The following is a 13,813-nucleotide window of genomic DNA, read 5'->3' as shown; positions in this document are numbered from 1 at the left end:
TACTAAAAACGTGTCAAAACTAGCAATACTTCTGTGTTCTTTACAATTGTGTGCTTTATTTGTTGAGCCTGTCACATCAAACCACAGTGGTTGTCAGATTGTATAATGTAAAAAGTTCAAAAGGCATAAATAGGCACTTTTACCATATAAAAAAAAACAGCTTGGATATTCTTTGCATGATTAACTTTGTAAGATTAGGTTTCACTTGTAGTCCTCCTGTTAAGAAATGTCGTCAAAGTCTGTCAGGCAGCATCTGTTCCCAGAGTACGGATGAGTAACAATAATAAAAGTGAGTTAAATACTACTAATAATAATGACAACAAAAAATCTAGCACACGACGAGAAGCACTCCAACCTGTTGTTTTCTCAGAAAAAGAAACGGGAATGAATGCAAATGCAACGGAGACTATCGGTCCGTGTGGGGGAACGAAGTGAAGCCTGAACGCTTTGTTTCATCTGGAGACGAGCAGGCTTCAAACAGAACAAAACAAATAACTTATGTATTCGCTTCTGTCTCGGCAAGTGAAGCTCACGGGTGGCGCAACGCCTCCCACCTCCATTTTCCACGTAAATAATCACCGGCTTTTTGTGTAAATAAGAGCCGATGGGAAACGTAGAAGTGGTGCCGGGATTTGTAAAACAGTGTTGGCGTCAAACTGCTGTGATGTTTTTGAGGCTGGAGTTGTTATATATATATATATATATTTTTTTTTATAAGTCTAATATATACTAATTTTGCTATACTTGATGTAAATGAGTAAAATTAGTCACGATTGGAGTTTATAAAAAAGACAAACATTAAAATTCTGCTATTTGAATCACTAAACTGTCTTGGGCTGAAATGCATTTCTGAGTTGCTCGTCCAGTTTGAGCCATTTGAACCCATCAGGTTATCAGAGAACTGCTGACTCGGTGTTTTGTGGCATTTAGCAGGCAGTTTCTATCTTTAGTGTTGGATAGAAAAAGAAAAACAGACTGATCACTGATCAATATGATTGATAGGAAGTTTAAATGTAAATGTGCATGCTGAGGAGCCAGTTAAATAGGGATTTTTTTTTTATTTTGAAAAGCTTTGTTTTAAAGAAAACGTACAATTTTTAGTCTTTCCCTTTAAATTGATGTTAAGCTCTTTGGATTGCCTTCTGAAAATGGAAACTGGGTAACAAAAAAAAAGTAAAACAGAAGCAGAAAGAACAAAGACATATCAGACCACAAAGACATTACATTCAGTAAATCTACATTTAAATTTAAATTGTTTTGTTCATTTTGGTTCTGAGTTTAGCAGAAACATTCTACAGGATTTGCCAGACCTGGTCAATAAAAATTGCAGTGGCACAGCTAAAATAAATAAATGAATAAATAAAAATAAAAGTTATACATATGTATGTATATACATACATATATCCTGAGTAATTTATTCGTCCGATTTCTCTCAAATCCGCCGACACCGCGCGTCAACACTGCTGTGACAGTCAGAGGCCTGAGTTGGATTTTGAAGGTAAACATTTTTCAAACTTTCCCTTTTTTTCAGTTTCTGAGGTAGTTCCACCAAGCTACTGTGATTGCATAGCAACCGAATCAGAGATCATGTTTCTAATTTCTTCCAAAGTTCAAAATGAACGACAAAGTCCAGCATTCAAACGAGCAGGACTCGGTGTACAACCAGCTCCGCTTGGCGGGAAAGTTGACTGATGCTGTCATCATAGCCGAGGGCGTCGGGTTCCCAGTTCACAAGATCATCCTCTGCAACTGCACTCCGTATTTCTGGTAAGTTGGGCAAGTCACATGACTTGTTATGTTTTAATTAGCTGGGAAAGGGGCCAATGTTTTGGTTCAGATGGGGATTTAAGTAGGACAGAATTGCGCAGAAGAAGGCGGCAGCTTGTCGGAGTAGCACTGCGACGGTTTATTCCTTTTGTTTCGTCCTTGTTTTTCTGCTCGACATGTTACTCCGACCAGTTGTGGTGATCAATAACCATAGCAACGAGGCTTTTTTTTTTTTTTCTTTACCTACTCAAATAAATGTATTAATTTATTTTTAAAATCTAAACCAGTTGATCAATATCTCAAAAGCCGTAAACTTCTCAGACTTCCAGTTCACGCTCCGCAGCTGTCCGGTGTTCTCGTCTGCAAACAAAACAAAGGAGATGATTGTAGATTTCCCGAGGAACAGAAATGTGTCAAACACCAGCTTCAACAAAAGAGAAAGAAGCGGAGATGTTAGAAGGGTTTAACCACGTCTGTGTCTGGCGACACACTGCATTTAGACTGGATTTCGTCTTGCTTCCCCGATGACCGACTCAGACGGTCAGTTTTGAGCTGGCCCGCGTGATTTTGCTCAAGGAAGTTGCAAACTGTACATCTGCAATCTCTCCTCCCTCCCTTGCTTGCTTGTTTGTGTCACTGCGTGGCATTTTTACACACGAGGAGTCACTCCCCAAGACACAAGAAGAAAACAACGATATATATATTTTTCCTAAGCAAAACGAAATAAATAGTAATGCAGAAGGACTGATAAAAGATTAGGTTAATATTACCGGGTTAATTGATGTTGATATCAGCAGGTACTCCATTTGTTTCTTCCTGTCACCTAAATATGTACATTGTGCATTTAGGCGCAGTCAGTTTATTGGTCAATAAACTGACCAATAAACTGGTCAGTTTATTGAAAACTGCGTCAACTGACCAGTTTTCAATAAACTGAACGTTAACCGGTTGTCAAATCAGTTTTATCAGGCATTTTGAAGCAGATGTGATTAATCCAGAATGGATTTCACATACAGGGATTTCAGAAAACTTGACATCACTGTTTTTTGACCTACATAGCGTTGAATTTTTTTTTTGCATTTTGTTTCTGTTTCCCACTGCTCTCATCAAATTTCAACTAATTTCAAAAATTTGCTTGCAAATGGGGGGCCGAGCACTGGCACAAATGAAACAGTTTGAAATATCACGTACTTCTATAAAAGGAATCGTAACATGAATGCGACTTAGTGCTTCTTGTAAAGATATTTTCAGCTTTCGCACGTACAAAGCGGTGAACAGCTTTGAACTATAAAGAATATGAACTTTGGCTTTTGGATTGTGAAACTCTGAAAAGCGCTTCATCCATTTGTATGAAGGCCCCTCTGAGTCAATCCTTTCAAGAGCCACACTTTATTAAAATTACAGCGGCAGGTCTTCTGGGGTTTGTCTCCACCAGCACATCTAGGAAACTTTTCGCCGGTTCTTTGTGAATAGAACATGCCTTGCTGTGCTGGACTGTGAAGACACACCGAGTTTGTGTTTTGGGTGTTTTATTCTTGGGGTGTTTCTAGTCTTTGAGAGTATTTTTTTTTGTTTTTTTCCCCAGAGTTTACGATACATTTGGGCATTGAGCATGGAAAATCTTTGACTCTCTGATTCTTCAACCGCATATCAAATATCAATGTTCCTCTGCTTCTCCTTCTTTTTTTTTTCTTCCCCTTTACCAGGTTGAGTGTTTTTGCTGAAGTCCCAGATTCAATTCAGTTCGGTTCAGTTTGTTTACATGGCACCGATTTACAACAAATGTCGTCTCAAGGCATTGTGTACAAAACAACAGTTTCAGTGCAGGCACACCGATCCCAGTTACCAAACGTTACAGGGACAGCCGCCCGGCTCTGATTAGTTGTTTTTGAAGGGGATGTTGGAATTTGTGCAGATCGGTATTGTAGCTCAGAGAGGAGGAGCAGGAGATCGATGTTTTCACAGATCGTCTCAGTCACCACAAATATGTCACAAAAACCTTTTCCTGCCACTTTTATAACACATAAAGTTATAATAAGGTAACAATTTCAATGCCGTCTTAGATCTCAAAGGTTTTTGTCAGTTTAAGGAATAACCACAAGTTGATTAGCTTTAGTAGTATCTGTTCTTATCTACTTATTTTTTTTTTTTTACTGTGTTTATGTATATATTTTTAAAGAGTTATGATTGAACGAAGGTAAAATATGATCCTCTGCCCTGCCTCCTCCTCAGCGAACTCTTCACGCGGAGTTGCAGCCTGGACCAGGAGATTTTTCACATACCAGGCATATCCGCGGAAGTCATGGGGCTCATACTTGAATACGCGTACACCAACTCCCTCACCATCACAGAGGGCAACGTGCAGCAGCTGCTCCTGACGGCCAACCTGCTGTGCGCGTCCGAAGTGGTGCACGCCTGCTGCATCTTCATCGAGGACCTGATCAACCCAGACAACTGCATCGGGATGTGGAGGTACACGACGACCGTCTGCCCGCAACCCGTGCTGCACTTCAAGATCTACTGCTACATTCTGAAGCACTTCGAATCCGTCGCCCTGTGTGATGAGTTCCTGCTGCTCTCTGCCGGGGAGCTCGCCGACATCATCGAAACAGACAACTTGATTGTAAAAAAGGAGAGGATGGTGTATGAGGCCATTTTAAGGTGGACCAGTCATTCTCTCGAAGAGCGAGAGACGCACTTCCCTGCTCTCTTTTCTAAGGTACGGTAGTTAACTAGTTAGTAGCTTAAGGCGGTCAAACATATGTATAGTTATTCTATATATTCTGTTTCACTTAGTGGTAAAGTTACGAAAATAAATGGGCTTTTCAATAATATTCTAATAGATTGAATGTGTTCTTTATTTTCCCTTCACTTTCACATGTTGCACCTTTAGATGGAGATAAAAAGTGTACGATTGATAGAAATAAGAGTGATATTAATGAAGTATTTGTTTCTCTGTGGCTGAGTATAACTTGGCATATATTCTGCCGTCCTGTCTGTAATGCAGAGTGGTGCATATGACTCAAACTGAATGATCTCCAGTCCAGTGGAAACACTTAAGCTTTGCTTTTTTTGTTCCTTTCGCTGCTCAGCTCTCACTCTCAGTGGCTCCGCCCTGTGGGAAGTGGGAATGCCTGCTTTTGTAACCAGGAAAATGCAAAATAATTTACTACCATACAAAACATTCATGTTTGCAAAGTGAAGCAAAAGCACAGATGATGATAAATTGAGACCCAAAAGAGCAGGTTCTCTGAAGAGAGCCAGAGAGCAGGTTTCACCTTAAAACCATTCTGTTCTGCAAACTCCAGGATGGTGTTTGTTGCATCAAAAACCTGTCAAACAGAAACTGCAGTTTCAGGTGAGCCTCTTAATGCTTTAGCTAAAAACAAAGAAAAGATTTAACCTACAGCTACTTGGCCTCCTGCCTCTGTTAAATATTGTTGCACGTCGTTCAGAGCCGCTGAAGCACACTGCCTGCAAACGCAATGCAGACATTCGTATACTTGCGATCTTCCCAGCGATCTTTGAAGATCAAGATAAGAACAAGACAATGTTTACTGTAGTTATAAATTATAGCCAAACTTTCCTGTGGACTTCTTAAGTATAACCAGAAGAAAAGCATGCTTCATTTTGCTGGGAGTTTTAGTTCCTGGTTTAGTTCCCTTACTTGTTATTTAGTGAACAAGTAAGGAAGTTCTTGGACCCGTCCTATACCTAAAACATAGAAATACAAAAATTTTCTTTTTGAAATACTGGAAATATCATTAGAATCAAGCATTTCACCAGTTACTTTCTTATTATATTTTATCCTTACAATTTCTTTTAATCATGCCACCTATTTTTTTTTCTGTTGTTGCTGTTTTTCATTGAAATTGCAGAAAATTGTTCTGTCCACAGTTTAGTTATAGTTAATCTAATAAGTGACCATACTTTTATTGCTGGTGTGGAGAGGAGATGTGAGGGTTAAATAAGATATTATACAGTCAGATATCATCTGTTGGTAGAAATATATTTTTTTCTGTATGTTGACGTGTAAATTCAGCTGGTTGGTGATGCCTGATTGTGTGGTTCTTGCTCTGAGAAGGACTGCACTGAGTGTGATTAATTTCAGTCTATACAAATGGCACATACTGCTGTTAAAACAAGGAAACTCGCAAAACATTACATGCATGAACTATACACTTGTCATGTACACGTCTGCTTTCACATCCAGTAAAATAGTTCACAATTTTCAACTTATAACCTGCGCTAACGGATTTAGTGTTTCAATGGGAACCAAACGTGTGTACCCCATTCACTAAAATATAATTCAATCTGGATCACTGATGAAATCAAGTGAAATCAATTCGATTCTGTGCACAGACTCTGTCTTGTCATCTCTCTGTAGATCCGGCTGGCCCTGTTGGACGTAGAGTACATCAGAGACAAAGTGCTGCCCAATACGCTGACGCAAGGATCGTGTCTCTCTCTCCTCTCTGAAGCCACCAAGACTATAACCCAGCTGCTCTCAATCAGGCCTTATCTGACCGGCGTCTGCAACCCCCTGGCCCGCCCTCGGTTGCCGACTGGCATCCTACTGGCCATCGGCGGCTGGAGTGGCGGTGGTCCCACCAACGGCATCGAGGCGTACGACGTCCGTGCCGACTGCTGGATCAACGTGACCAACAACACGGAGCGTCCTCGTGCCTACCACGGCACCATCTTCCTCAACAACTTTGTCTACTGCATCGGCGGCTTTGACAGGCTGGAGCATTTCAACAGCGTGCGCAAGTTTGACCCCATCAAGGGCAACTGGCACGAGGTGGCTCCCATGTACTACCAACGATGCTACGTTAGCGTCACAGTGCTGAACGGCTACATCTACGCCATAGGAGGCTATGATGGACACATGAGACTAAGCACAGCTGAGTACTATCGGCCAGAGCTCAACCAGTGGACTTTGATTGCTCCCATGCACGAGCAAAGGAGTGACGCGAACTGCACCACCCTCAACAATAAGGTGAGTGGAATGAAAACTGCAATAAAACACATTTATTTGTCTTAGGTTCTGTTAGCCACTGGTGTTTATCTGTACAAGCAGAGCACCGTTAAGTGAACTTAAGATAAAAATGGTTATTGTTGTCTTAGTAGTTTACCGGAAAAGTAATCATGAACATGTTAAATGGCAGCTACTAGTTGGTCATTTCTGCAAACCTGTTGTTTGTTTTTTGCATTTTTTAGGCTGCTGTCACATTGTTGCCTTCCTCGTCTCCCCTTGATTGAACCTGTAAAACATTTAAAAAAAAAAAAATTATAGTGAAAAAAATTGTTGCGCATAGCTGAATTCAGTGGCCTTTGGGGATCATCAAGTCTTCTCACGTCTTTAAAGTGCGTTTACCGTTCTGCCAGATTGAAATTGATTAAATCATGTCCATCATTCAGTACCAAAGTAATCTGAAAGAGATTCACAGCTTCCACAGGTCATCACTGAGATTTCATGTTTGTCTGAAATAAAGTTTAAAGGTCAAGATGTCATTCACAAATTATTATATCGATTATGCCAATGAATCGATGTGCTTTACTCTCTCTGCTCACAAAAACAGTATCTTCTAAAGGCTGATTTACCAAAACAGTGGCTCTTATACACACATTTTTAGGAATAAAAAAACATCTGACTTTTATTAAAATGTGGTTAATGTAGACTACTAGTGATAATGGTCACTTTTACCTAACTTTTCAGTTAAGCTAATTTTTTAACATTTAGTTGGGAACTAAATGTTTAGATTGCAAAGTAAAAATGTAATTCCTAATTAAATATTTAATTTGCAAGCTAAATATTTAGCTTGTGAATTAGATATTTAGTGTGAGAATTCACACTAAACATTATTATGTAACCATAATTCTTAAAAATCAATACCAATTGTTTTTAATCTTACGACAAGCTAAATAAGCCAAAAATATTGATAAATGTTTTTTACACTGTATCTTTACAAACAGCATCTCGTAGCTTTCAACCCTCATATTGCCGTCAAGACAGGGCCCACGGGATTTGACATGCGTTTTTATGTTTTACCCTTTAAACTAATAAATAAGTGATGGAAAATTAAAGTTTAGGTTGTCTTGGAAAAAGGGCAGTATGACTTATTGACTGCATATTTTTACATAATTCGACGACCGTTCAGACCTGTGGTCATAAGGTTAAAACACCAAAATGTTCCTCCTTGATAATGTCTTATTGCCGTCAGCCAGCTTAGTCTGAGGAAAAAGGCAAAGTCAAATATTAGTAGCTCAAGTCTTTTAAGTTGATCCCTAAAAAAGTGCCGTTAAATGATTAATAATTACATGTATGTCAAAACTAGCATTGTTTTTCAAGGTCTCGAAAATGGGAGCTCTCTTCATGAGGGTCTTCAAATGAGCATTTGAAGACCCTCATGACCCTGCGTTGTTTTCTGAGCGTTTTTACACACTTTCCTCTCCTTTGTTAAATGACACCCACTTGTGTTGCGAGGATGCTAAAAATTTTAATTTGCTCAAGAAACATGTGCAAACATTTTATTATTGTTCCTGCCTGTAAGTATTGTTTCTTGCAGTGTAATGATTCAAACATGACTGCAGTCAGACGTCATGATGAAGGTCTGATGGTGGAGTTTAAACTAGGTTTAGTGTAGGAGATGAAAACGTTGATATAAATGAAACAAGCCAATAAAATATATATATATATATTCAGTTTCATTCATCCCATCATCAACTTTTACATTCTTGAATCCTTGTACTTTTTTTCCCTTTCTTTCTTTAGATTTACATTTGTGGGGGATTCAATGGACACGACTGCCTGCAGACAGCTGAATATTACAGCCCAGAGACCAACCAGTGGACAATGATCTCCCCCATGAACAGCCAGCGCAGCGGAATAGGAGTCGTCGCATATGCAGGTCATGTTTACGCGGTGAGTGCGAGAACGAACTCTAAATTCACCGGCTACAGCGGCTGAAGTTGTTGTTGCCGCTCCACCAAGAACCACCGAGGGATGCGACACAAACAAACCTCTGAAGACGACATGAGCAGCTTCCTTCTTCACGACATGTGAACAAAGATGAAGAGGCGTCGGATTTCACCGGTTGTTGGATTTCTCTTTTGTCGTTGATGAAAGACCACGAGACATTGCTTCCTCTAGACAAGAGCATTTGATTTGGTTGTATTTACCCAGAATGCCATGCACTCTAGTCCATTTCCGGCTTTTGCAGCGGTCTCCGGTCCGCTCGCCGTTGACAAGTGCATTCAAACCAAGCCAAGAATGAAATGTTTTTTAGGTGGATCGGAGTTTGCCTTTTTTGGTTCACATTAGAGTTCAGTTGACTAAACGGGACTGGTGTGACTGCACCAGTGTTGGAGCATTTTAAGCTTACTGGTAGAGTTCACAAAACCTCATTAAAAATGTCCTTCTTTTTAAAGGGTTCATGATGAGATGCAGTATAAAAAAGTCCCCGTGGTCTTTAGAAGAAGATCAGACCAAAAGAAAGGAAAATCCTTCACCATAGCTGACATGTCCTTTCAACAGCTTTTGTTGCTGTGACCAGCTGATTTTCACCAGAGGTTAAAATATGAATCGACCCAGTTGAACCTCCTGACCCAGCACACGTTCCTCTCTCTCCCAACAGGTCGGCGGCTTCGATGGCAACAGCCGCCTGCGCTCGGCGGAGGCTTACAATCCTGAGACTAACGCCTGGACAAATGTGGCCTCCATGATCACCACCCGCAGTAACTTTGGGATTGAAGTAGTCGAAGACCGGCTCTTTGTGGTCGGGGGCTTCAACGGCTTCACCACAAGCTATCATGTCGAGTGCTACGACGCCACAAGAAACGAATGGTTGGAGGTCTGCGGCATGGGGATCTTCCGGAGCGCCGTGAGCTGCTGCGTGATAGCCGGACTCCCCAACATGCCTGAGTACGTGATCCCTCGTGACGCCCTGCCCCTGCTGCCCCTAGAGGACGACCACGAAACGGATTCAGGAGACTCCTCCTAAAACTAGCGAATTAAGACTTTCTCTCCAGTGCCATCTAAGACAGGAACAACTGTAAGATTGCATTGTCAATATACCATTGAGAGCATCAAACCACTGTCCAGCAGGCTTTTTTTTCTTTTGCTAATATTTGCATGAATATTTTCACTTCAGAGGCTGGTAAGACGAAGCTAAAACAACAAATCACACTTGTTTTAAGGCTATGCACCATCTGGCTGCACTTGCAAATCCCTTTTTCAGAATTTACTCCTCAGTTGTCATTTGCACCCATTTTCAGACATTGTCATACACTCATGGGCACGAGTGTCGTTTGTGATTGCGATCGCACTCGGATGACTTTGCTTGACAAAACTTATTGAATTAATCAATGGTCAGTAAAATGAACACAGTTAAGGTCCAAGAGGAAGAAGAATTGTAGATTTCTATCAATTGGAAATATTTTTTTGAGCAATTTCCAAACATTTCTGATTCCATGTTCAAGTATGTGACCGCTTTCTGAGGCCTTGAGGAGGCAGCCATACTGTCAAAATCAGATAAAAAAAATATTCACAAACAATCCAGGAACTGCTAAGACACTATGTAAAACGCAGTCAAAAAAACAAACCCTTTCAGATTAATAGTAACCAACATTTTCTCAAAAGTCTTAGCGATCAGCAAGATGTTGTTTTCCAAACGCGAGGTGGCCCATTTATTAATTTTAGGTCAGGAGTGTGTTGTCCATTCTGTCTGTATTGATAAATCATGAACCTTACATGAGGAAAATGAGCTATACGAAACTTTTCATATTGTTCTGAATTTTTGTGACCCCTTTTTTGTGTATGCATTCTTGGAGTAATATTTTCTAGGTTTACACGTGCATTTTTTACAGTACTACTGGGTGCCACTGGTTTATTAAGGTAAAGAAAATAGTTCTTAGCTTAAATTTTATCCTGGAAATTTTAATACATTCTAAATGCAAGCAGGCACATTGCCTCATTGATCAGCTGGTCGTTACATTTTCACTTCCTCAGCCAGAATTTCAACTTGAGAGAGCATTTGTGTAGGATTTTTAAATTTTCCCCTTCTTGGAACCAAGAAAATCCCCCCACAGTTCAAACACGGCATAATGCTGTAGTTGATTCGCTCAGAGGTCAAAGGTCAGAGCTGGGACCCTTGTACCTCAAACTTGGGAGCATTTTAGTGGGAGTGAGTTGTTGTAGTGGGTAACTGCTGTTAGCAATAAAAGCAAATAATAATACATTTATTCTAATTTAGGAAAATGTTAATTTTTTTTTGCAGCATTATGTATTTACTGATTTAAAGAGACAAAACATCAGAAGTGCTAATAAATAATTATATCACCCATCTGACAATCTCTGACAGAATCTCCTGCTTTCTTGTAGCATTTGGCAAATAGAAATAATTTTGGTAAATCTAACTGATCTAAAACAAGAGAAGTTGGGTTTAATTTAACTTTAGCCAGGGAGAAAAAAAGGTTAGTGTCTTTTCTTTGGTGTGTGTAAACTTCCGGGTTTAGCTGTAATTAAAATAGCGTTTTCTGTATTTGAAAATACAAAAGCATTAAAAGTTACAATATCACAATATTTACCGATTTTCTCTCTATCCTACTTTTGACTCTGTTGCTCTCTTCTGTTTCTGCTCTGTTCCCGCTTAAGATCTTTTGCTGTTCTGTTTAAAATTCAGACCCTCCTGCTCTCAAATCCGCCCCAGAAAAACTGCAGCAAGTATCACATGCTACCTTTTTTTTTTTTTTTTACTAACAGCTTGGTTTGGAAAGATGTGACACAATTATTCATTTATACAAGATGTATGAATGTGTTACGATTGATCATTTTTCTGGCCATGAAGCAAATAAAGTAATTATGAACTATGTGAAATATTTCAAAAAACCAAAAAAATCACTAGATAAAGTTTTTTTTAAATTTTTCATAAATATTAGAATAAATTATATTTTACAAAACATTCTGTTGTAATGTCTGAGAAGGCCACCTTCAACTGGATGCAACTTCTAATGCTGGAGAGAAAAAGGCGTTATACATTTCTGAACACCACATATAGAATCTAACATAAACTTGTAGTTTATGTTAGATTACAGTAAAGAAATCACTTAAGGGTGTCAGTTTCAAATCTGTGGAATGTTGCCATAACAACAAACTTGCCACTTTGGCCGCCTTTACACTGGAAGACATTTGAGACGAATTGATGATAAAAGTCTGCGAGGTGTTAAGGTGGCAGAAGTCTGCTTTGGTCTTATTCCCCCTCAGGCTGGCCATTAGTCACAGCGACCAGGACAAATATGGAAAACTAATCATTTATCCACCACCTGTAGCTATAGGATAGATTTTTTTTTTCAAAGCATAAATTAGTATTGTTAAGTAATGACAAACTGCTATCTGAGCAGTACCCCATGCACACATATATAAAAAGTCAGTTTTACTGTAATAATGGCAATTATTTCACATGTTTTTTTCCCCTGCTGTCTGACAAAAAACACACAAGAAATGCATGTTTGTTAAATAATGATTTTAAAAAATCCCCCAAGAAGTCTTAAATGCTCTCATGGGTTAAACAAGACTTGTATATGTTGCAAATGACAAACACTTTGACTCCCACTCCTTTTTCTACATCACTCCATGAATGACTCACCTAATTTGAAGTGGAGCAGCGCTTGTCACCTTAGTTACCAACTCATTGACAATGGAGTGTGTTAGCTGTAACATCATGTTATTTTTACATGTTACATGTCTGCAGTGCGGTCTGTGTCGCTATATGTTGATGTTCTGATCTGTCTCGTATTTCCAGGAGAACAATTTAATTGGGCTGAAACGCTGACAGATACTCAACAGTTAGGGGATGTTTAAATCTTAGGTGAATCGGCTATATCAGCTCCAAAGAAACACTGAGAATATCCTGAATGAGAATGCTTCAAAAATATTATGAATAAATTGTGATTAAAAAAAAAAATCCATAAATAAAATCTTGTCCTGAAAATAGGTGTACTAGGAGAACTTCAAGGAAAAAAAATAATAAAATAAAATAAAAAAATGTTTTTGTAAGATCAAACTAAACTGCTGTATAAGCTTCAGGGTTCTTGCTAAATTTTACATTACCTAGGATACTGTGTGTAACCAACTATCTTTTACAGAATTAAATAAGAAACAAGTATCTGTTCTTTCAATCACAGTTAAAATTTACTCCAGCCAAATCTCCTGTGTCCAGCAGAGTAGATGTAGTTAAATACAGAGGGATGGTTTCTGTGCTACAACAGGAACAACCTCATTTTGGACACAATGTGCCACTCAAGCCTAAATAGGCAGCCTAAACAGAAAGTACTAGATTTCTTCCAAATGAAATCCTTCTGTTTGAGTGCTTCCCTTGTTAAATTGTTAAAAAAAAACAAATTAATTGTCAAATAATGTTTTTTCATTGGTTTACGCAGGAACATTGTACCCAGCTGTTTTGTGACTGTGCATTAGTGGCATCACTAATGCACAGTCACAATCATCAGTTAGAAGAAATATGATGAAACAAGGTTTACCTTTATAGTTTGTGTATAAAGTAGGGGATATGTCAGAGTTTTGGGGTTTTAAATATTTAATTCTAGTCTTATTATTATTATTCTGTGTTCCTTAGTTTCTTATTTTGATAGATCAGCACCGTACCTGTCAAGTCTCCTGTTTTGGCCGCTTTTTATCCCCCCTTTCCCGGCGTGCTCCCGTATTAGTATTTTCCCGTAAAGACTTTGTGTTATTCTCGTTAAGTGATTAGTTATATTAGTTGTGCTACCACTCCACGCCACTAGAGGCAGTAGTAGATCAGAAAAGATGCAACTAAGGAGCAGATTTAGAAGTTCACAGAAAGTGAGCTGCACTAAAGAAAATAAAAGACAGAAGTTCAAATACATTGTTTCTGAACTGTTCGTGCTTTGCTAGAGCAGCGGAAGGTTTTGAGTCTCGGCATTAGGTGACAAACTGAACACCACCAGGACGCTGTGACCAGCACGTCCTCCTCTGGCTCCTTATCAACACGTCCGTAACTTTATTAAA

General features: G+C 39.2%; 1 protein-coding gene across 1 annotated transcript; it reads left to right on the top strand.

The window, feature by feature from the left end:
- The first annotated feature begins 1,526 nt into the window (after positions 1-1,526).
- LOC103465577 (kelch-like protein 10) lies at positions 1,527-9,864 on the top strand. Its single transcript, XM_008410564.1, has 5 exons — positions 1,527-1,767; positions 4,000-4,486; positions 6,155-6,766; positions 8,543-8,692; positions 9,405-9,864. The coding sequence occupies exons 1-5, from the start codon at positions 1,616-1,618 to the stop codon at positions 9,768-9,770; spliced, it is 1,767 nt and encodes a 588-aa protein (XP_008408786.1). The 5' UTR covers positions 1,527-1,615; the 3' UTR covers positions 9,771-9,864.
- Positions 9,865-13,813: the final 3,949 nt, after the last annotated feature.

Source organism: Poecilia reticulata, linkage group LG5 (genome assembly GCF_000633615.1).
Source record: "Poecilia reticulata strain Guanapo linkage group LG5, Guppy_female_1.0+MT, whole genome shotgun sequence".
Taxonomy (NCBI): Eukaryota; Metazoa; Chordata; class Actinopteri; order Cyprinodontiformes; family Poeciliidae; genus Poecilia; species Poecilia reticulata.
The sequence above is the reverse complement of the archived record's forward strand: the minus strand, read 5'-3'. Positions and strand labels throughout refer to the sequence as shown.

Bases quoted from the DNA above. Each gene is read 5' to 3' on its own strand.
- LOC103465577 (XM_008410564.1), top strand. From the start codon at position 1,616: ATGAACGACAAAGTCCAGCATTCAAACGAGCAGGACTCGGTGTACAAC. The intron at 4,487-6,154 runs GTACGGTAGTTA...ATCTCTCTGTAG, and splicing joins TCCCTGCTCTCTTTTCTAAG to ATCCGGCTGGCCCTGTTGGA. The intron at 8,693-9,404 runs GTGAGTGCGAGA...CTCTCCCAACAG, and splicing joins ATGCAGGTCATGTTTACGCG to GTCGGCGGCTTCGATGGCAA.